The 21,868-nt window shown below is 48.4% G+C and overlaps 2 protein-coding genes across 2 annotated transcripts; both read left to right on the top strand.

The window, feature by feature from the left end:
• The first annotated feature begins 1,203 nt into the window (after positions 1 to 1,203).
• On the top strand, positions 1,204 to 12,639 carry ORMDL3 (ORMDL sphingolipid biosynthesis regulator 3). Its single transcript, XM_075722608.1, has 4 exons — positions 1,204 to 1,237; positions 5,995 to 6,201; positions 7,753 to 7,904; positions 8,046 to 12,639. The coding sequence occupies exons 2-4, from the start codon at positions 6,028 to 6,030 to the stop codon at positions 8,179 to 8,181; spliced, it is 462 nt and encodes a 153-aa protein (XP_075578723.1). The 5' UTR covers positions 1,204 to 1,237; positions 5,995 to 6,027; the 3' UTR covers positions 8,182 to 12,639.
• A 2,079-nt stretch (positions 12,640 to 14,718) lies between these two features.
• Positions 14,719 to 21,458, top strand: LOC142595135 (gasdermin-A-like). Its single transcript, XM_075722607.1, has 9 exons — positions 14,719 to 14,986; positions 15,150 to 15,360; positions 16,501 to 16,666; positions 16,769 to 16,862; positions 17,904 to 17,948; positions 18,229 to 18,383; positions 18,805 to 18,952; positions 19,597 to 19,670; positions 20,015 to 21,458. The coding sequence occupies exons 1-9, from the start codon at positions 14,773 to 14,775 to the stop codon at positions 20,249 to 20,251; spliced, it is 1,344 nt and encodes a 447-aa protein (XP_075578722.1). The 5' UTR covers positions 14,719 to 14,772; the 3' UTR covers positions 20,252 to 21,458.
• Positions 21,459 to 21,868: the final 410 nt, after the last annotated feature.

A 21,868-nucleotide genomic window follows, 5' to 3' on the forward strand; every position in this document is an offset into this window, starting at 1 on the left:
ACCCAGGCAGCCACGGCCCCGGCAGCCGGCGGGGTCTCCGTGCCCTCGCCGTGCCCAGCCGGCACAACCGCCCGCCGAGAGCCGGCTCAGGCCCGGGGCCGGGTGTGCAGCCGGTGCCGAGGCCAGATGGATGCACGCCGGGTCAGGACGCAGAGCTCAGCCTGGGAGCCCCGCGGGGACGCTGGCACGGGGGCCCCCGCCTCCGGGGAGCGCCAGGGGAATCCTCGATTTCCTCCGCGCAAAGCAGCGCTGCGAATCCACCCGGGCCAAACCCGAAATCCCACAAATGGGCTTTGCCGAGCGGCCAGGGAGGGCTGGGAGCGGCCGTGCGAGGCTGGGCGTCGTGAGCGGCGCTGGCAGAGCCACGCGGGCAGCCGGGGAGCACCACGCTGCCGGGCTCCGCACGCAGGGCCGGGGGCTCTGCTCGGCCTGGGACCCCAGCGCAGCTCGGGGCATGGGGTTTGGGGCACAAAGCGGCTTCGTCGTTGGGCACCGGCGCTGCACCCTCTCCTGCTCCCGGGCGGAAGAGCTGGCGGCGGCTGGCGCGCACAAAGCCCTGCACAGATGGCTGCGCGCGCCGAGGGGCCATGGCAGCACCACGCTATTAGCTTTGATCGCTGTGCAAACAAAAGCAGGGCCAGATGGTCTCCCCGCCGCGCTCCAGCGCAGGAATCCTACGCTCCCAACCCCTGACCTTGGCCGGCTGCCCCGGCAGCACCGTGCCTAACGCAGGTCGCTCGCACAACGCCGGCCGCTGTGGTTTTCCATTGGGAAGAGCGGCAGGGGAGGGAGCTGACCCTCCCCGAGCAGGGTGGGAGCACCCAGCTGGGCTCTGAGCCCCCCCACCCCGGGGTGCAGAGCGGGGTGGCCCCAACCCCCAGCGATCTCCCGGGGCCGCTCCCCCGGAGGGGGGGGCCAGGGAGGGCAGAGATGGGACCCCCGGTGCCCGGAGGAGCCACCGGACGGTAGCGGAGGGGCCGCGGACCCTTCCCTCGCCGCCCCCCCCCCCCCCCCCCAGGACCCGCACCCCGTCCCTAAAGCGGCCCCGCACGGTGAGCACGGCCCCGCCCCCGGGGCCGGGCCTCTCCCGGTGCTACCGGGACTACAGCTCCCGGCGTGCCGCGGCGGCGGGGCGGGCCGGGCCGCGGAGCCCGCCGGGAGCAGAGCCGGGGCGGCGGGGTGCGCGACGGAGGCAGCCCCGGCCCCGCCGAACCGGGCCGGGCCGGGCCGAGCAGCGGTGAGTACGGGCCGGGAGCGGTGGCTTCTTCTGCGGCTCCCCCGGGGGTGCGGGGCCGGCCCGGAGCCCGGCGGGCCCGGGCGGGAGAGGCCTCGCCCCCTCCCCGGGAGAAGGCGGCGGCCGAGCCCCGCAGCCGGGCCCGCGGGCGGGGGCAGCGGGAAGGTGCCTTGCGTGGGCCCCGGCCCGAAAGAAAAACGCCCGCTACAGAAAAAAACCCAAAAACCAACCGCCCCCCCCCCCCCCCCAAATAACCCCTAAAAAAAAGCAGCTGCCGCGATGGAGGCAGAAAGCTCCAGGGGAGCGGGGGTCCCCGCGGGGGGGGGGTCCCCGCAGGCACGGGGGTCCCCGCGGGGAGCCCCGGTAGGAGCGGGTCCTGCCCCAGCACCCCGGGGCGCGGGACCTTGCCACGTCCTTGTGTCGAGGCAAGCGGGGTCCGGGACCCCGAGCAGCCACGCGCGCCTGGAGAAAGCCAACGCGCGGCGTTCCCCGCGCGTCAAAACTCTCCCTCTCAATTTCGCAGAAAAGGCTGAGAGGGAGGCAGAGCCCCAGCTGCCCCCGCTCCCATCTGGGACGGGCTCGCCCTTCTCATCCCCGCGCCCCATCCCGGGAGCTGCGCCGCAGCTCTGCAGCCCCAGCTTTCTGCTCGCTCTTCTGCCAACTCTGCCAGCTCCGGGCCCTCCCTGCTTCCCGAGGAGGAACCTGGCAGCTCTGGAGTTCCGAGGTGTTAAAGTCCGTCAGCGACTCCGGGCTGGACCGGGACGTAAAGCAGCGCTGCCTTCGTCTTAACCTATCGCTCGGCTCCCTCCCTATCAGCTGCCTCTAAACACAGCCGTGCTCGCTCCCATCTTTGATGTACTTGATGCTCTGGTTGAAATGCTGATGCCATCTTGCAAAGAAGGGTTTAAAATATTTATTTGCTTGGGAGACGGTGATTGCTGATGCTGCCAGAGATAGGGATCTCAGCTCCTCGGCGGCTCTGTGGGATCATAATTGCTTGCATTCTGGGAACACTCAGGAAGATGGACCAAGATAAGCACCTGCAGCCCTCCTTCCCTCCGCCGGCCCAGATGAAGTTCCTGCAACAGGCTGAGGCACAACGGGGTGCCAGGCCCAGGGTGCGATCCTGCGGCACCCCGGGGAAGCGCTGCGGGAAGAGGGATGTCGTTGCCGAGCACTGATGGGGCCGGAGCGCCGCTGAAGCGCGAGAGGACGGGAACAGACGGTGGTCGCGCTCCCCTTGGGGCGAAAGCAAAGGTGGGGAAGGAGCTGCACCTTGGGGTGCTGGCAGCACGGCTGCAGTCAGAGGTTGCGGGTCCTCCAGCGGTGGATGGATGACAAAGTGAGCGGGGGAAACTGCTGATGTCGTTTTTGCTTCCCCTTTCCTCAAAAGCGGGGAGATGCTGTCACGCCAGACGCTGAGCTGGCAGCCCCCATGCTTGCTCTGAGCCCCAGAACGAGAATCTTTCCCAACAGAGCCGTGGACAGGGAGCTGGCGCAGCGGCGGCGGGCGGGAAGTCGGGAACAGGATGCGAAGGATCGGGCGGAGGAAGGGCCCAGCTTCATCACAGCTTGCTGTTTGCCTCTGACCACAGTTACAACTTTTCCCCTCCTTGGATGGACACCGTCCAACGTCAGCGCAGTCCCGACCTTCACACTCAGTTTGGTGAAACATTACAGCTTTTCTGTCCTGAAAAAACCGGTGCGCAACTGGGAAAGCAGAGCTTCGCAGCCAGCTGCTCCAGGCGGGGAGCTGGAGCTCCTTCCACCGTTGTTTTGCCTTGTTTTTCCTACAGGTGAACAAATCCCCAGTGTAAAATCAGAAAGCAAACAACATGGGATCTGGGATGGGGGTAGGAATCAGAGCTTTGAGATCTTGCGCTCCCTCAGCCAGGTTTTTGCAACGCCGTGCAGAGCTGCGCGTGCAATCTGAAGTGGGCACAGAGCTTGGGCAAGGGCTGCAAACACCAGTTCAGAAATGGAAAAGATTCGCAGATGAAGTATTTTTAAGGTGGGGAAGGACAGAACTGGAGAAACACACAGAATTATCCTCATCGTAGGACCTAACGCTCGACATCTTCCTCTCTCTCTTGCAAGAACGAATTAGCCTCTTGTACGTTCTAGCATTTCACCCGTCTAATCCTCGTTTTTCTAAGCAAGGAAACTGAGGCACAGGGAGGAGAATTGCTTCACATACAGCTTCTAAGTTTGGCCCTTTGCCACCCAGCTGCAAGTTTGCAACTGCCCTTGTCTGCAGAGGGGACCAAGTAAAAGTTGCTCATTACTTTTTGAAAAAATTACACTTGTGGTTGTCCTCAAATGGAAATTCCACTTTACTGCTACACAGGCAGGGCGCAGGAAGGTCTGCTAGCTGCTGTAGCCTTGGGATAACAGCATCATTTCAGGAAAAAGAGGGTCCTGAAGACGCCACCTGGTCAACCCCTCATTCCAAAAAGGAATCTTAATTTTTTAACTGTTGATGAAACTTGACGTTAAAGCCTCCAGTGAGACTAGCGATCGCTTTCCGTGGGCAGTCTGTTCCAACAGCCGCATTATCGCGTTGCTCCGCGTCTCAGTCGTGCGGTTCACTGCACAATTTGCCTCCCTTCTCAGCGCAGCTATCTGTTCAAAGCGCTTGAGGACTATTCCTCACGCCTCTCTCCAGCCTTCTTTAGACTAAACAAACCCACTTCCTTCAATCTGTCCTTGTGGGTCATGTTTTTCCTACACCTCTGCTCATTCTCACTGCTCTCCCCTGGACTCCCTCCAGCTCCTCCCAGAACTGGACAGTATTCTAGCTGAGGCCTTACCAATACCTAAGAGAGTTATTCCCTACGTCTGGCAAACAGCACTCCTGTTTATGCACTCCACAGGGGCGTTTCGTTTTTGGTTGGTTTTTTTTTTTTTTTTTTTGTTGCAACAATCTGACTTTTCGACTCATCTTATGCTTCCCTGCAACCCCTAGATTTCCTTCTGAAAGCCCTTAGGAATTGCACCAGATTAAGGCTGGAGCTGCTCCCCCTGCTAGGACTGGAGCGTTGAACTCCGGCTCCAAGTCCTGCTTCCAGACCAAGCTTCAGGCTTTTCTCTGGAATATCCAGTAGCCGATACCTTTGACCCAGGAAGATGGGTGACGAGAAAACGAGCACTCCGCAGGCCTGCAAGCCTCTTTTCTGGTAACAAAAACCCTCTCTAGATATAAATGCCCTGATCGACACCTGGATAGCAGAGGTAGGCGAGTGTCTGTTCAGCTCCCCTAGCAGCCCTGCCTCACCGGAGCTGCTGCCTGCAGCCCCGAGCAACAGCTGCCTGCACAGTTGAAAGAGGCTTGGAAGTTACAGCAAGCGTCCCGGGAGCTGCGGAGTCAAGCGTTCACTTTGTGTCCTAGCCCTGAGCAGGAACAGGGGAAAGCGCCAGCTTCTGAAACAAGCCAGACCCAGCGCTCTGCAAGGGAACTCGCAACAGCTGGCAGCGTAATGTTGGATCTGGCTCGGACTCGCCTCCTGAGACCGAAGACTGTGAGAGCTAGAGAGAACAGCAACGCCGTCTTCCAGCTGTGGGAACCAAAGCAGCAAAAACACAAGGCTAGACATCAGGAAACAGCCCTTGCCTTGGGGTCCTCCGTACAAGGAGGGACAGACCGTATCCTCTAATGAAACTACATTTCCGTGGGACACGGACAAAGATGATTTTACGCAAGAACCTCCCTGATCTTGGTGTAAAGATACTCAGCTTTACAGCAGTTCTAATTTGTGCTGTTTCCTGTAATCCCTGGAAACAGGTAAACCAGAGCTCTCGTCTTCCCAGAAAGCTTTAAAGCTGACCGATACCTGCTGCCGCTATCAGTGCGGCAGTCCAAAAAGCCACTCCGATACCTGTGCTGTCCCCAGGGCACCGCTCCAAAGACTCGCTCGGAGCGGATGACACTGTCTTGCTTCCTCGCATTGTTTAGAAAAACATCTCCCTGCATTCCTCGTACGCGGCAGCTGTTCCTTCCAGGTAGGGGAAGAGCCATCTCCTCTGCAGCTCTTGCTACTGAAACTTCCTCCTAATGCGCTTTTCTTTGTTATCTCTAACTTTTTATGTTCCTCAAGAAAAATCTCACTCGTTCCCTGTGGGGGAATTTTTTTGTTACTCTCCCCCCCCCCCCCCCCCCCCCCAAGTCTTAAATTGGAAGGCAAAACACGTAAGCCAGACCAGGAGACCAGCAAGTCTCTAGAGCTGTGCAGAACCCTGTTAATTCAGTTGAACTAATTGGGAGATCTGGTGATACAGAGCTGCTGTGCCTTTACTCTGCAAATACTTGTGTTCTCTTTTTGAGTTTAAGGTATGCCGAACCTGTAAACGTGCAAGAAGCTTCATGTGCAGAGTGCTTCTGTGATTAACACTGTGATGATGATTTAAAAAGCACTTAAAAGTATTCATTTGAGACTTGTCAGGCAATCGCAGGATCGAACCTTGACTTCTTGGTTCCAGGAAAACATTTCAGCAGATCACAAGTAGCTTCTGTCACAGGCAGGCTTCCCACACATTATTCCCAAACCTCAACCGCTCCTGGATTTATCTTCCCCTCAGAAACATCAGCTCTACAAATGGAAATAATGAGGTGCAGAGAACTGAACTGACTTGTAATTTTTATAGCAAACAAAAGATTTCAGGTTTGCTTAACAGCAAGAGGGTGCTCGAGCCCTGCCGTGCTTACCTGAGTCATTCAGATGGAGGGCTACTGCAATCCGAGTACTGACCAGACTCTGCTTTAGTTTCAGGGGTGCCCGTTTGACACAAGAGCCAACATGAACGTGGGAACAGCACACAGCGAGGTGAATCCCAACACCCGTGTCATGAACAGCCGGGGCATCTGGTTGTCCTACGTCCTTGGAATTGGCCTGCTGCACGTCGTGCTCCTGAGCATCCCCTTCTTCAGCGTCCCTGTGGTTTGGACTCTTACCAACATCATTCACAACATGGTAAGGGAACACGGCTGGCTGGCTTGACTTCCCGGGGCATGGAGAGGTAATCTCTCAGCACCAGCTGTTCTTTTGAGAGCAATCTAGTTAAAGAGTCTTTTTGAAACGATTCCTTTCTCTGTATTTCCAAAGATGCAGGGTAAGTTACTCAACCTCCACCCCTCAGACTGCACCTTTGCCTCTAGGTCATGTATTTAAATCCAGCCTAGGTAGCGATGAGACAGCAAACATCTGGTGAGGCTGCTCAGAGGGGACACTAAATTCATTTGACTGCAGGGTAAGTCCCTTTGTCACGTCCCCCTTAACAGAGGACTAGCTGTGACAGGCCACAGAAACTGGCAAGGCAGCTTTCACTTTGGTTGATACTATCTGAATTGGTCTCATCAGAGTTAAGAAAACAAGATTAAAACCCGCACTTTGTTCTGCTTAAAGGAAAAGATTAGTCCAGGAACAGATTCTTCCCTTCTAAGGATCAGGTACCCAAATGAACAGGTGTCAGAGCGTTGTGCTAGGGCTGCACAGGTAAGCACACCAGACAGACACACATGCAGACAGACACAGGACACCTGAGCTCTCTGCAATGCCAGAAGCTTCTGTGTTTGCGCAGCGCTGTCCTGTGCTGTGCCCTGACAAAGCTGCGGCCACAGAGTGACAGCTTCCCTAGCGAGCAGGAGAAAACCGTGCTCCGTGTAACTGCTCGCTTCTGTGCCTCTGCCATCCCACTGCGCAAGTCCTGGCACGCTTGGGTCCTACAGCTGAGAAGACCTCTGGGCAGCTGTCCACCCTTAGGCATAGAGGACAGAATACTTCAGAGATGCAGCAATCGATTTTGTATCCTTTATTTTAAGTAATATCTCAGGCTGAGACTATTCCAGAGACAAAAATTACACCCTTATTGGGGACCCTCATGCTCGTGTTATTGATGTTGCTAGCGGGGCGGGGGGGGAAAAACCCAAAAAACCACTCACAGAACCACCAACTAGAGCTGCTTGGGGCTCAGTTCACAAGCTGCCTGCTTCCCCTTCTCTGGCAGCTTAAACAATTAGGTCCTGGAAACAGAAAGGAGTTTAAAGGCCAGCAATGGCTACACTTAAAAGACACGTGATGTAGCCAGGCACTTGCAATCAGAATGGTAACAGACCGTCGGGGCCTCAAGTTCTACCAGCACTTTTTTAGAAAGCATTTAGCATTGCTGCTGCATGGTAGAGCAAGTCCATGCTAATCTCCTGATCCCAGAGATCTGAGTGCCGTAATCTTGCAACCACCTTCTTGGCTTATGCCCAGGAGCTGAACAAGAGGCCTCGCGTTTAACGGCCAAGCCTGAGCTAGCCCCAGCTAGCGGTCTTCCTCCCGAACTCTCGCTGCTTTGTTAGCTGCTGTGAGTTCGAGCGCCTTTTCCAGCAGCGACGATACATCCCTCTAGTGGAACAGCGCGCTGGTGCAAGCTCCCACAACTGTGCTGTCCTTGCTGAAGTTGAACACTTGTGGTGGCGTGGCAAGGGGCGTAGAGAACGCTGTGCATGCCTCACACTGCGTTTGTATTTGCTACAGAGTATGTACATCTTCCTACATACCGTGAAAGGAACTCCTTTTGAGACTCCGGACCAGGGGAAGGCTCGGCTGCTCACACACTGGGAGCAGATGGACTACGGCGTGCAGTTCACAGCATCGCGCAAGTTCCTGACCATCACACCCATTGTCCTGTGAGTACTTCGGGGCAGCTGAGCTCCCTCATGCGCCTGTACCGGTCAATGCTTCTGCTGCATGTGCTGTCCTGGGAAACAAAAAACACAAAGTGCTATAATTCAGTTCCACCCCCCCCTCTCTTTTCCCCTCCTTTCTAGGTATTTTCTAACCAGCTTTTACACAAAGTATGACCGGATACACTTCATAATCAACACCATCTCCCTTATGAGCGTCCTGATCCCCAAACTGCCTCAGTTTCATGGAGTCCGGATCTTTGGGATCAACAAGTACTGAACTGCGTGGCTAGAGCGAATTGAAGAGGAGCAGGGGAGAGGGGGAAGTTCCTTCTCTCTAGTCCTGTTTCTTCACCCCCACACACACTGGGATATAATTTCACAGCGGCTGTTTAAATGCAGTATCCAATAGACATATACCGCATGCTGGATCCTCATGCCCAATAAACCTAAACAAGCTCCAGAGTAGAGTTTAGTGCGGAGCAGGATGCATGACGCTGGGTTTCTTTTATTCCAGTGTCATAAATAGATGCAGATACACTGAGACTTCAAGGTACAAAGAGGATGAATTCTGGGGAGATTTTCATCTATCCCAGACATTGACAAGACTAGGGATGAGGGGAAAAGCTTTTAGTGCTGGTACTATTGCTGTGGTAAATGCACTTTAAAATACATTTCCCCTTCTGAAGCTAGGTGCTTTAAGCGATACGTGGGGGAAATTCAAAGGGATACAGCCAGACTTTCCCAATACTTGATTGTTTCAGGGTTTGAGTTCCATTTTTGGGCAGGGGAGCAGGAGGGGGAAGAGAATGACAGATTTTTATTTTGCAATCTTTTACACCATCAAGAAAGGAAGTTCTTTTACTAAAACCAGTATGGGAAGGAATGACCTGCAATTTGACAAAGCTTTCAGTTTTCTGCGGTACTATTCATGTGGTTCAGGGAAAAGGTCAATAGATCCTAAATCATACTTGTTATTTTCAGCTTATACCAGAAGCTGTCTGGGTAACTCTGCTCCCCACCCCAAATCGCTAATTTTTTTAAGTGCAGTCTGAGTGCTCAGGCAGTACAGCATTTGGATTAAGGGCTGGGGTGCAGGTCATTTTAATGATTGACAACAGATGCCACTGAGCTACTTGGTACATGGAGACTGCACAAGCATGGGAGAAGCTGAAGACTGATAGGTATAGGCCAAACAAGAGATGGATGGCTGCTTGCTCTAATCAGTTAGTGACTAGAATTGGAATTTTTCTCCTCAGTCCAGCTCCTTGGTCTCTTAAGTCTGTGTACGTGTCACTGAGTTAAGTCCACTGGCAAATCCCATTATCTGACTCAAGGCAAGTGAGCGTTTGATTTCTGGCTTACCTGGAAGTCTGTCACCCAGCTCCACGCACAAGTGCTGCGGCAGCATCCCCTCAGCCCTTAGGTGATCGCTGGCCAGGGCGAGGGAGCTGCGGGAGGGCAACGCTAACGAGCAGCGCCAGCAGCAGACTGAATTGACCAACACAAGGATGCAATGGCTCGCTGGAAGATAATAGATTATTTAGTATAGGAACAAAATTGAGCCTTTTTCCCATAAAGTTACCACCTAAATAAAGGAGGTTTGCAGGTTTAGATTTCCTGGCTGAGATAGCTTTCTACTGTTCAAAGCAATCAGTTTTTCTTTTGGGTTGTGTGCCAGATGAAATGTGTTTTTCCTCATGCTTCCCCTGTAAACTCATGAAAGCCTGTATTTTTGTTGTCTTAGTGCTTATATTGGCTCACACTTTTGACAATGGTATAAACATTTTAAATATGCTATTTTTGTTCCTGCATTAGCCTATTCTAGCTTTAGAGGTCATAGTGGATATTGTTGAGTTCTGTTTGATGGTCTGAGCATAGGACATGGCTAGGGGAACTTCAGGTTTGCATATAAGATCTAGTGCTACTCCATGCATAATTTTAGGCAAGCTACTTTACTTCTCTATCTCGGACTTACTATCGGACTGCTGCAGAGAAGGGAAAAAACCATTTAGTGTACCTCAGAGGGCTGCTGGAACGCATAGAGAATCATTACCTAATATGTTTGAAAAGTGGAAATATTTTAAGTGAAAAGGAAGTTTTCAAGAAGGTAGAAAGAGAAAAGAATCTGGCTTGATACCCAAGTGCTGTTCTCGAGCAAGGGAGTTTGACAGATGTGCAATTTACTTGATTGGGGAGTTAAACCTTTTAACCACCATGACATAAGGACTGCTGCTTTAGTTAAGGTACTATATACCCTAAAGCAAAGATACTCTTTAAGCTACTAGACAATGACTTTTGAGAAAAAAAATACCGTTTTCAAAATAGAGCTATTTCCTCAATCAGCTAAGTACCTTTGAAATGACTAAGAAATCCACAGTGTCAATGCCCAGAACGCTTATGGAAAGACCGCTGCCCTCAGAGCTCTTGAGTCTTGTCCTTAACGTGACGGCTACGGCTGTATCCGTAATGCAGACTGTATGTTGCTTAACAGATCTGAATGTCTGCCTGCAGACACAGCTTACGTGCCAATGGTAAATCTCCAGAGGAAAGAAAACTATGTATTTATTTTGTTAGAAGACAAGGGGAGAAACATCAACTTTTTTGCAACAGAAGCAGTTGCTATATGCTTAAAATCGTTACTCCTATATAGACAGATATATACTGACTACTCCTAAGTATAGGCACATTACACAAAGTCAAAGCAGTTTTGATATTTTCAGCATAAGCATAAACTGCAGGTAGGGGTCAGCTCTTTCGATGAAGCACAGCACTTCACACCATTTCGTTGAAGGCCTTGGCATTACAACAGCTGAGAATTTGAACATGATATTTGTGCTGTTAACTGACACTATGGGCATCTGATTCTGTTTTGATAAATTAAAGATCAACTGCAAAACCAGAATGGGATTATCAACTTCTCAAAAAGGCAGTTTTTAAAGCCTAAAGTCTAAAACTTGTTAGACAAAGCCTTAATTTTAATAGTAAGCTTTTCTGATTTATCTTGTTCACACGAAAGATTAAAATAGCCGTTACGCAGATATGTGTTACATGGCAAATGAAGTTCTTTAAAACGCAGGGATAGGATTTTTGCCACGCAATAACTGAAGTTAACTTGGACTCATACAGTTAAACCAATCAAGGGAAACATAAATGAAAACTGGAGAAATATGGAAAGAAGTGAGAGAGTTGAAGAAAGTTTTCATGTTAATGTGGTGTGTTAAGTATCTACTTAATTGATAATTACTTGAACAATTACACATCTGATAGTATCTTCCTTAAGATCCCATCTTAAGGGCAAGTATCAGAATTAATTAAACATAGAAAAGAAACCATACATTAATTGTAATTAAACCAAAGTTGCTACTTGTTAGCTGTACCTAAGATAATTTTAAGTGAAAGAGCTTTGGGTACTGCTGGTCAAGCCACCCTCATACGCTAGCTGCATGGCTCCTTCCTGTCAGTGTCACAGGAGCCAGCTGCACCCGACTAAGTTTCCACTTGGAAACCACCACTGCAGTGGTGTGGAAGTAATGGACACAGTTCTGGGTCTCCTGGAACTCTGTACTGAATCCACTTCTACTGCATTTGTGTTTGCTGAATTCATGGAGAAGCGAGTTCAGCACTCAAAGGCTCATCTTGCACACACGCAAGTTACACAGCAGAGTCAAGACACTGAAACTCTCACGGGATAACTAATTTCTGAGGAAAGGGAGATCGGGACAGCGTGGGCAGGATGAGGGATTTTCAGACGCGCACTTGCAGCTAACATAGCAGCGATCCAAGGGTGAAGCCTACCTTTTGCCTGGAGAACCAGAACGCGAGTACAAGGACTGTCCGTTTATTCTTTTAGACTGTAGAATTTTCTCCAAGTACCTGTGTGAAGGAGATAATTGATTGTTATTGATTTTAAATGGGATTTTGATCACATCGCACTTAAGACAGATTTTCCTCTCAAAGATGTACTGGCTTCCTGTATAGTGATTAGGGCAAACCTCAGCTGGAGAATGAAAGGTGGGCTCCACCCTGTGACTGAGAAACAATTACTAGATAAATAGGTACTTAAAATGCTTTTCTGCTTTGTTCTGCAATGAAAGCCAAAGGAGAAAAGCTTTTGAAAACCACCACTTGACCTGGCAGAAGCCTTTGCTCTGCCCATCTTGTCCTGGGCAAAGCCTCTCCTAAGCCACTGGCAAGACCAGCATGGATTCACACAGGACAGCAGTCACTGCAACAGGAAAGTCAGAAAACAAGTCCAGGCTAATCAAGTGATTTGTTTAACATAGCTAACAGGATGTCAAACAGCCCAACCCTGCCTAGGAAAAAGCCTTTAAAAAAAAAAAAAAAAAAACCCACTGAGATCTAGGGCTACTGAATTCCTGAGTACTTTTTTTTTTTTTTAATAATTGTTTAATTTTTTGTTTAACAGAAGCATGGTACTGGCCCTGGGAAAGGGGACAGCAGCTGGTTACCATTGTTAACACATTCATATTTCTCATTGTGACTTACGTTGCTTTAACATTGCCTATAATATCTTTTAAGCATGCAAGTGTTTGTGTCTATGCATCCTCCTTGCATCAGTTTAAACTGAGCTAAATTAGTTGGGGTTTTTTTAATGCAACGTTCTGACATTGTACACAGTTCTGGGTTTTTTTTTTTCCCAGTAGCCCTTCTTTTTGCTGTGTATACACAAGTCTCATGTAGAGAACTTTCTAAAATAAAGTGTGAATATTTTTATTACTCCTTTGTACAGTATTCTAAGAGAAACTAATAAAGTGAGTATTCATGTAAAAACTTGTGTTTGATTCCTTGAATTTTCACACGGACAGGGCTTGCTTTTAAACAAGCACAGCAAATGAATCCTGTATGGCAATTCCAAGCCCACCAAGTGATGGACTGCACTAAAGCAAAGAGCTTGCAGCCCACTGCCTGGATCCCTTCGCAGGGTACCACACCGGTGAGTCACGCAAACCCTCTGCTGCTAACAACGAGCCAGAAAGCATGGCAACGTGTGTGCATCACTGGTCAATGTAAGTTAATAAAAGGGTCTCCAATAACATAATACTCTCCCCTGGCCTACACCACGCCTAATTAGTTAGCTCTCTCACAGGTTTAGTGAAATCCTCCTAAATCGGAACACACCGTTCCTCATCCTAACAGAGCAGAACTATAAATGAAAACAAGAACCAGGCTAGAAATTAAACAAATCTTACAGGATCGATACATCTGTAGAACAAGTTAAGGTTATTATCCACAGCCACTGTAACAAGTCATGACAGGCTGACTCAGGTCAATGACTGAAACTTTTTGGAGGAAAAATTGTGCAAGCAAAAGGCTTTTTGTGCCCTAACTTCACAGATGTTTCCGGATCTCTGAAAGGAAAGGCAGCAAGAGTGTATTTCCCCCGCCTTGCTGCTTTAGAGAGGCCACATCACTTCAGAAGCACAGCAGACTGCTCTGCACATTGCCCAGGGACGGCAGAGGAGAAGCCCTTCACTCCACAAACAGGCAAGTACATTTTTAAGAGCTTTCAGTCTGGAAGAGGGATGGAGCAAACTGCCTGTTAAGTGTTCTGGTTTAGTTTTTATTCCCTTGGGAGACTTCAAAAAGAGATGAGCCCTGCAGGCACCACTAAAGGGATCCTACACTGAGCACACAAGACTATCTCCCCTCCCCAGCTCCATCGCATACAAACACCATCCTTTGTGGTGTGACAGTCTTCCTACTTTCTGGAAGAATCAGACTAGGTCACCCTTTTATTCAGATCCCTGTGGGACATTAGGGAGGGGCAAGATACCCCCCCACATCCACTCATCTCTTCTCTAACAAGACTTGATAACCTAGGGTGCAGAAGAGGGGAGAGACCTGCACACCTTTTTCTTCTTCTTCGTCTTGGTAAGTACAGGAAGTTTTTTTGTTTGTAGATCAAAGTTATTCTTCAACATATTTTATGTACACCAACTGAAGCAAGAAGCAAAACCGAAACCTTGGAGTAAAACCAAGCTGCAACAGGAAGCCACAGTGATTTTGTTTCTGCCCCTCAAACATCCAGCTTTCCTCTGCAGGGGATACAGGCAGAGCACCAGGGCATACCCAAGTAGCTCTGCTGGGATGACTTTTATATTTTGGGGGAGATCTGCCATAGAACAAGCTCTCCTACTTCCCCCCTCAACCCTCAATTCAGCTCTCGGCACTTTCACTTCCTTGCTGTAACACTTTGACTAAACCATTTTTCTAATGCTCTATTTCAAAACAATGCTAAACCATTCCTGTCTGCCAGGCAACAAGAAGCAAGCAGAAAATGGCAAAGCAGTGCAAAACAGCACGAAATTGCTCAAGCTTTTTTCTTTTTCAACTTCCACCAGGGCAATGGCATTAATTAAAGATTAAAGCATTTTGAACAATGATAGGGCCTAACTTAAGGAGCAATGTCTACTTTACTCAGGAAAATTATTATAGTATGTACTGCTATAGGCAACAAAACAGCTTAACTGAAAGAACAGTAACAGACTCCAGTGCTGAAGATCCGTACGCTCAGAAACTGCTCGCTGCGTTCTCAGTCTGCACGATGACTGGGAGTTACCAGCAAAGGGGGACGAGTCTAAGCCAGCCTCATTAGCAAGCCACAGCTCGTACTCCTACCTCTCCAAATCCTCCCCTATACCCAATCCCGTCAAAGTGCCGTCCTTGTACTAATGTGGGCTTCTTTGGGTTATCATCAACTGTGAAAAGTTCTTAAGAATTAAAGCAACACATTTTGTTACAGCCTTCTGCTTGTATTTCAAGTAATCTTGCTTAACTTGTCTTGCCTCTTTCCTAAGGCACAAGTACACTTTCCTTTGGTTCAAAAACTCATCCAGCCGCAGCAGAAATGTTTAAACAAGTCACCCAATCCGTAGTACATCAGATGGATCCAAAAGGAGACCTGGTCCCGGTTCATGGCATCTTCGACCATGAACATTTCAGACCCCTCTGTCTACTGACAAGAAAAAGAGAAGCCATATTCCGCCCATCTCCCCGCTACAAACCGTCAAGGTACAGACTTGACGACGTGCTGCTGTCTGGAGAAGACAATAAAAGCACAGGTAAAGCCCACGTTTATCAATCTTAAGTTCACCATTTCCATAGACAAAACATCTGGATCATTTGTGGCTGAACTCTACCATGTTTCATCCTTCTTGTGTGTGCAATAGTTACAATATTGAGTCGGTATAAACATGCTTAAGCTTATCCATCAAATTATTTCAGAGTCCCTCTTTCCCAACGGAGGTGGTGAAGCTTCAGGGCAATTTGCAGTCAATAAAAGCACCACCGACAGAGTTGATGGGAGTCTAAGCCTTTCTGTTGCGCCTGCAAGCATAGACGTGAAAGGAGCTGCCTCCTTGTCCAAAGGGTGGTCCATCAAGCTGGATAAGAAGTACATACCACTACCAAAACTTGAGGCACTGAAAACAGTAAGGTAAGTGTCGTGGTTTAACCCCAGCCAGCAACTAAGCACACCGCAGCCGCTCGCTCACTCCCCCTACCCTGATGGGATGGCAGAGAGAATCGGAGGAGAAAGAGTGAGAAACACTCCTGGGTTAAGAACAGTTTAAAAATTGAAATAAAGTAAAATGGTAATGATAATAATAACAATATAATAATAATAATAATAATAATATACAAAGCAAGTGATGCACAATGCAATTGCTCACCACCTGCCGACCGATACCCAGACAGTTCCTGAGCAGCGATCGCTGCTCCCCGGCCAACCCCCCCCAGTTTATATACTGGGCATGATGTCACATGCTATGGAATGGCCCTTTGGGCAGTTTGGATCAACTCTTCTGGCTGTGCCCCCTCCCAGTTTCTTGTGTACCTGGCAGAGCATGAAAGCTGAAAAGTCCTTGACTAGCATAAGCAGTACTTAGCAACAACTAAAAACATCAGCGTGTTACCAACATTCTTCTCCGACTAAATCCAAAATACAGCACTATGCCTGCTACTAGGAAGAAAATTAACTCTATCCCAGCCGAAACCAGGACAGTAAGGCAGACACAAAGGGACAACGCGCTCCTCCTCTCCTCCTCATCCTCCTCTACCCCACCCCAGGTCATGCAATGTTTTTTCAGCAGCCGCAAACCAAGATTAAGACCCGAGAGCATGCATTCTCCCTAACTGTGCATACTTCTGGGAGACAGGACAGAGAGGTGATAAAGATTCCTTGCACAGCTCTCATGCTTATAGGTGTCTTTGTAATTCAGAAAGTGGGAACACCTCAACACAGTCTCAAGCCATCTTTTCTCATGGTTGGTACCTAGACAGGCGCACACAGATCAGGACAGGTCACCTGTATGACCAGCCAGGCCACGGCCTCGCTGCCCCGCTCCCCCTCAGACACAGAAAGGGGATGCGTTGAGGACAGCAAGAATTGCAGCCCTTTCTCTGCCGCCTTTTTCCCCCAGAAGCCCCTTATATTGTGACATTTCCATGTACTCATGCAATGTGAAGGGATGCAACCATGTGGCTTTTGGCTCTAAGCAGGCTACAGTACTTTTGTCATAACTCACAGGAAAACAGACACTTTCAGCCAGGATATTGCATCCTTTTTCTCTTTTAGAAAAATAAATGTGAATCACTCCTTCATTCAACAACTAAAGAAAACACGACAACATTTATACGTGGTCCATGAAATAATAGAAACCTTAGAAGAGGCCAGCTGCGAGGAATCCACCATGGCACAAGGGAGCTTCATGGCCCGGATCTACACCAAATTTTGTGCAAAGGTTTGATTTCTCTCCAGCCTCAGGAGTCAGTCCTTCCCAAACACCTGCATGCCAGCCAGGCCTAGTAACACGATTTTTTTTTTTTTTTTCTTCATTGACCAGGGCACCAGAGAGGACAAACAAAGCATAACTATACCCAAGGGCTGCACCCTGGCATTCAGGGCAATCCAGCTGGACATTAGAGACGCACTATGGGGTAAGTAATGATCGGACTGATGATCTTAGAGGTCCTTTCCAACCTTAATGGTTCCTAGTTTTTACTTTCATTATAAATAATCCAGCCACCAAGGCAGGAAACATGAAATTGCTACTCTACCCTTACTTAGTTTAGTGGCAGACTTGGTAATGTTAGGTTAATGGTTGGACTAGATGATCTTAAAGGTCTTTTCCAACCTAAACCATTCTATGATTCTGTGACTCCTCCATTCAGGAGACAACACAGAAGAAAACCATTTTCTCAAGTACCCCTCAGCCTCATGGCCACCCTTCACTCATTTTCAAGGGCATGAGCACATGCAATATGAGCAGCAGAAGTCACCTGGGAAAGGGCCGTACGCAGGACCTAGGTTACTTGGGAAAGAGATGCAGTTTCAGGGCAGGGGGTGCTGCAGAAATGGAAGGGGGATACTGGAAGTCTCAGCTCTGAACTTGAGGAACTGCAGAGCTCCTGCTGAAAAACAGCACGGGGACAGAGGTTTGGTTTGTTTTCCTTTCTCTACCTACTCAGAAGAAGAGAGCCAGGCAGAAAACAGGGTGCCCGACCCTTCCACCCTTCCAGGTGGCAAGGCTGGTGTAAAAGACACTTATGCTGGAGAGGTAGAGAAAGAGAGGACCGAGATACACAAAACCTGCTGCAGCATTGGAGAGACCACATTTGCCTTGCTTCCCCTGTGCTCTGTGCTTCCCACGTCTGCATGCATCTGGTTGAGCATAAGTTTTCATTTCAATTTACCGGTCTTTTAACACACCTATTGGCCAATACAGACCCTAACATAAGGCGCACCACAGCAGGGAATGAGGTCTAGAAATAACGAGCTTTAAATGAACGGGCAGAAGACAGATGTGCTGCAGGAGAGTGCAAACACCAGTCTGACCTACAACTGGCATGTGAGATTTCAGACCTGGCACACCAGTATCTTCAGACTTCAAAACAACAAATCTGGTTAAAAAAAGAAACATACCTATCCAGCTTTAAGTATTTCTCTTAATCAGTAATGTCTTCTTTCTCTTGTGACAGACCTTTACTATTTCAAACAAGAAAGCTTAATGTTCGTATCTGACGGTAAGCAATGTATTTTACTACTTTGACTTGTACTACTTTTAACCCCTCTGGATACGATAGAATCCCTCAGGATAAACACAAACCACCAAGAGAGATGTGTTTACTGTACATTACCTGAGACGTGACAATTGACCAACTCAAAATTGCGTATCGCTTTTGAAAATATTCATAGAAATGTTTCAAATTCTAAATTTAGGGGTGCCAGGGAACTTACTGTGGGCTTCTCCAGTTTACAAGTGACATATTTGGACTCTGGTCCAACCTGAAATCTGGTTTTCAGGTTCCTCACGAGGAAGATTAGGAGAAGTGGAGAAAGAAGTTAAAGAGAATTGTCAAATTCTCTCCAACTTGTCTTCTAAGCTGTTCGTTGCAGTTTTAAAAGCCATCAAAGCTGTGATGAGAGACAGGAACCTCTTTCAAGAGCTGACCCAGAAAGTAAGCAAAGTTTTTCTTACTGCCAGCACTTATACAGACATCCAGGTTCATACCTCTTGCCCCAGAAGTCCTCTCTCCTATGCCACAACCATCAATCCAAAAATCCCTCACTCAGCACGTCTGTCTGCTCTTCATCCCCATGCAGGGAAAGCAGGTGCTCAGGACAGAGTCAACTGCTGAACTATGTCCTGAATATAGCCCAGCACATGTACCTGAAGGCTCCAAACCATTTAAATTTCATATTCCATCTTTAACTGGAGCCAGCGTGAATGCTAAAGCCTCAATTACAGCCTCATAAATAGCTTAGGGAGGGGAGACACATACTACATGACCGGTCATATGCTTCTGTAGTTAGATTGCAAGGGACTAGCAGCAGCCTCTTCTCTGAAATCCTGACATTTACTTTTTCTTATCCCCTTAGATGGAAGCAGTTCTTGATGAAACTGGTAGTTGTGAGCTGAAAACAGAAAGCCCGGACTTAAAAGACCTGCTGAGCAGCCTACAGGATTCAAGTCCTCTTGTCCTCAAGCTGGCAGAAGCCATCACCTACACTCTTGACGCATTAGATGGTAAGGCTTTCTGGCATTTTAATAGAGAAATCCGGCAGCACCAGAATACATGAAGAGCATTCCTACCGACAACACTAGCAGAATACAGAAAGCTTGCAGAGGATTTATGCAATATCATTTCCTAGATTGTGGGAACGAAGGGGGTTTATGCCAAGAGCAGAGACCTGACTGTAGCAGCCGCTGTTCAGCAGCAGTTGGAGAGTCGCAAAGCAGCGACTGCCAGGAGCATGACACCGAGTTACCACTCGGTCCAGGAACAGCGTACACGAGGGGATCCTTGAAAAGAGGGCTTGAAAGCAGAATTAAAGCCTGGGTAGAGGCAGCAAGATCACCTTACAGAAAGAGCAGCGCACATTCCAGGGTTCTTCTTCCCAAGGCTGCCACAAAACATGGTTTGAACCTCCCCTCAACCCCCTTGGTCTCTACATGCGATGGTACAGTTGTCCGTACACAGTAACAGCTGTGTTCCTCTCACAGGGAAGCTGTACTAATAATTGAGTTTAAAACATCTGAAGAACTTTTGACCAACCAGGCACTCCCTGCAAGACAGTTGATGGTCACCCTTCACATCTCACCAGTTGTCTCTCAAACACTGGGGGGGGGGTGTGGGGGTGTGGTGGTACAAACCTGTTTTAATTCTGCAGAGCTAAAGGAGGATCAGCTGCTGCTATTGCTGGAGTCTTTGGAAGAGAAGATTGTGTCCCAACAGCTCAAGCTGGTGAGTGAGCATGCATCACATTGGGCTGAAAATGAAGGGGCAGGGGAGTGTTACTTTAAGTAAAGAAGAAGAAAAAAAAAACAACAAAAAAACCCCACCACCACAAAAACAAGCTACAATTTTAATTTCTTGGAAATAATTACTTCACAAGAAACTGGGAACTGAATACATGAACATGAGGGTCTTTCAGGGTGAAAAGTCCTATATATAAACGTGGATTATTTAGTGCTCCTGTAAGACAGTAAAGCACCTCACCAGTCAAAGGCATCACTGACTGACTTAACAACTTCCACAGACAGCACTATTAAAATACTGATTCTGCTCTTTTTTCTGTTGCTGCAAAGGTTGGGAACATCTTGGAACACGACATAAAACGTGGCAAGGGGCCTTTCAGCATGGATACCACCTTGCTCTCCTTCTCACGAGAGGAGCAACAAAAATTAACCTTTGCAATGGTTGAGATGAGTGGAGTGAAGCTCCAGAAGGACGGATCTGCTGTCTGTACAGGAAATGCCTTCCCAGCCACAGCAGCCCTGTACACATCTCTCTACGTCCTTAACCTTCTGAGTAACTCAGGTTAGGTTGCAGGTGTCCTCCCATCAGGAATCATTTAAAGGGAATCACCTGGCACCATATTTGAAGGTCTCTTACTGCAAGCCAGCTTCTCCCTCCAAGCTTCACCCCTAAATAGCTGAGGCATTCTTATCAGTACAGAAAGCAGCAGTGGGATCTCAGAGCATTTTAATGATGCTCACCTGGTAAAACCACACCTCCCTCACATGATTACACACCCCACCAGCAAGGAATAACTTACAGCATCTCAGAACAACATTACAAATGCTCTGATGACTGCTTTAGAAATAACGAGAGCCATTTCTTACTCAATAAACTTAAAGGCAGGTTTTTTTAATCTGCAGGTACTTTCAGCCACTTAGCAGTGCTGCCTGCCCGGAGGTACGCGTTTAGCAAAAGCCACCTGGCTGGTCCACAGGAGGGGATCTGCGGATCCAGCGGCCCTGCCCAATCAATACTGGCTTCCTGTATAGCGATTAGGGCAAACCTCAGCTGGAGAATGAAAGGTGGGCTCCACCCTGTGACTGAGAAACAATTACTAGATAAATAGGTACTTAAAATGCTTTTCTGCTTTGTTCTGCAATGAATGCCAAAGGAGAAAAGCTTTTGAAAACCACCACTTGACCTGGCAGAAGCCTTTGCTCTGCCCATCTTGTCCTGGGCAAAGCCTCTCCTAAGCCACTGGCAAGACCAGCATGGATTCACACAGGACAGCAGTCACTGCAACAGGAAAGTCAGAAAACAAGTCCAGGCTAATCAAGTGATTTGTTTAACATAGCTAACAGGATGTCAAACAGCCCAACCCTTCCTAGGAAAAAGCCTTTAAAAAAAAAAAACAACCCACTGAGATCTAGGGCTACTGAATTCCTGAGTACTTTTTTTTTTTTTAATAATTGTTTAATTTTTTGTTTAACAGAAGCATGGTACTGGCCCTGGGAAAGGGGACAGCAGCTGGTTACCATTGTTAACACATTCATATTTCTCATTGTGACTTACGTTGCTTTAACATTGCCTATAATATCTTTTAAGCATGCAAGTGTTTGTGTCTATGCATCCTCCTTGCATCAGTTTAAACTGAGCTAAATTAGTTGGGGTTTTTTTAATGCAACGTTCTGACATTGTACACAGTTCTGGGGTTTTTTTTTCCCAGTAGCCCTTCTTTCTGCTGTGTATACACAAGTCTCATGTAGAGAACTTTCTAAAATAAAGTGTGAATATTTTTATTACTCCTTTGTACAGTATTCTAAGAGAAACTAATAAAGTGAGTATTCATGTAAAAACTTGTGTTTGATTCCTTGAATTTTCACACGGACAGGGCTTGCTTTTAAACAAGCACAGCAAATGAATCCTGTATGGCAATTCCAAGCCCACCAAGTGATGGACTGCACTAAAGCAAAGAGCTTGCAGCCCACTGCCTGGATCCCTTCGCAGGGTACCACACCGGTGAGTCACGCAAACCCTCTGCTGCTAACAACGAGCCAGAAAGCATGGCAACGTGTGTGCATCACTGGTCAATGTAAGTTAATAAAAGGGTCTCCAATAACATAATACTCTCCCCTGGCCTACACCACGCCTAATTAGTTAGCTCTCTCACAGGTTTAGTGAAATCCTCCTAAATCGGAACA

The sequence above is a fragment of the Pelecanus crispus genome, chromosome 18, assembly GCF_030463565.1.
Source record: "Pelecanus crispus isolate bPelCri1 chromosome 18, bPelCri1.pri, whole genome shotgun sequence".
Classification (NCBI taxonomy): Eukaryota; Metazoa; Chordata; class Aves; order Pelecaniformes; family Pelecanidae; genus Pelecanus; species Pelecanus crispus.

Coding starts and splice junctions, on each gene's coding strand:
- LOC142595135 (XM_075722607.1), top strand. CDS start 14,773: ATGTTTAAACAAGTCACCCAATCCGTAGTACATCAGATGGATCCAAAA. Junction 16,863..17,903: donor CATTAGAGACGCACTATGGG/GTAAGTAATGAT, acceptor CTCTTGTGACAG/ACCTTTACTATTTCAAACAA. Junction 18,384..18,804: donor TTCAAGAGCTGACCCAGAAA/GTAAGCAAAGTT, acceptor TTATCCCCTTAG/ATGGAAGCAGTTCTTGATGA.
- ORMDL3 (XM_075722608.1), top strand. CDS start 6,028: ATGAACGTGGGAACAGCACACAGCGAGGTGAATCCCAACACCCGTGTC. Junction 6,202..7,752: donor CCAACATCATTCACAACATG/GTAAGGGAACAC, acceptor TATTTGCTACAG/AGTATGTACATCTTCCTACA. Junction 7,905..8,045: donor ACCATCACACCCATTGTCCT/GTGAGTACTTCG, acceptor CCTCCTTTCTAG/GTATTTTCTAACCAGCTTTT.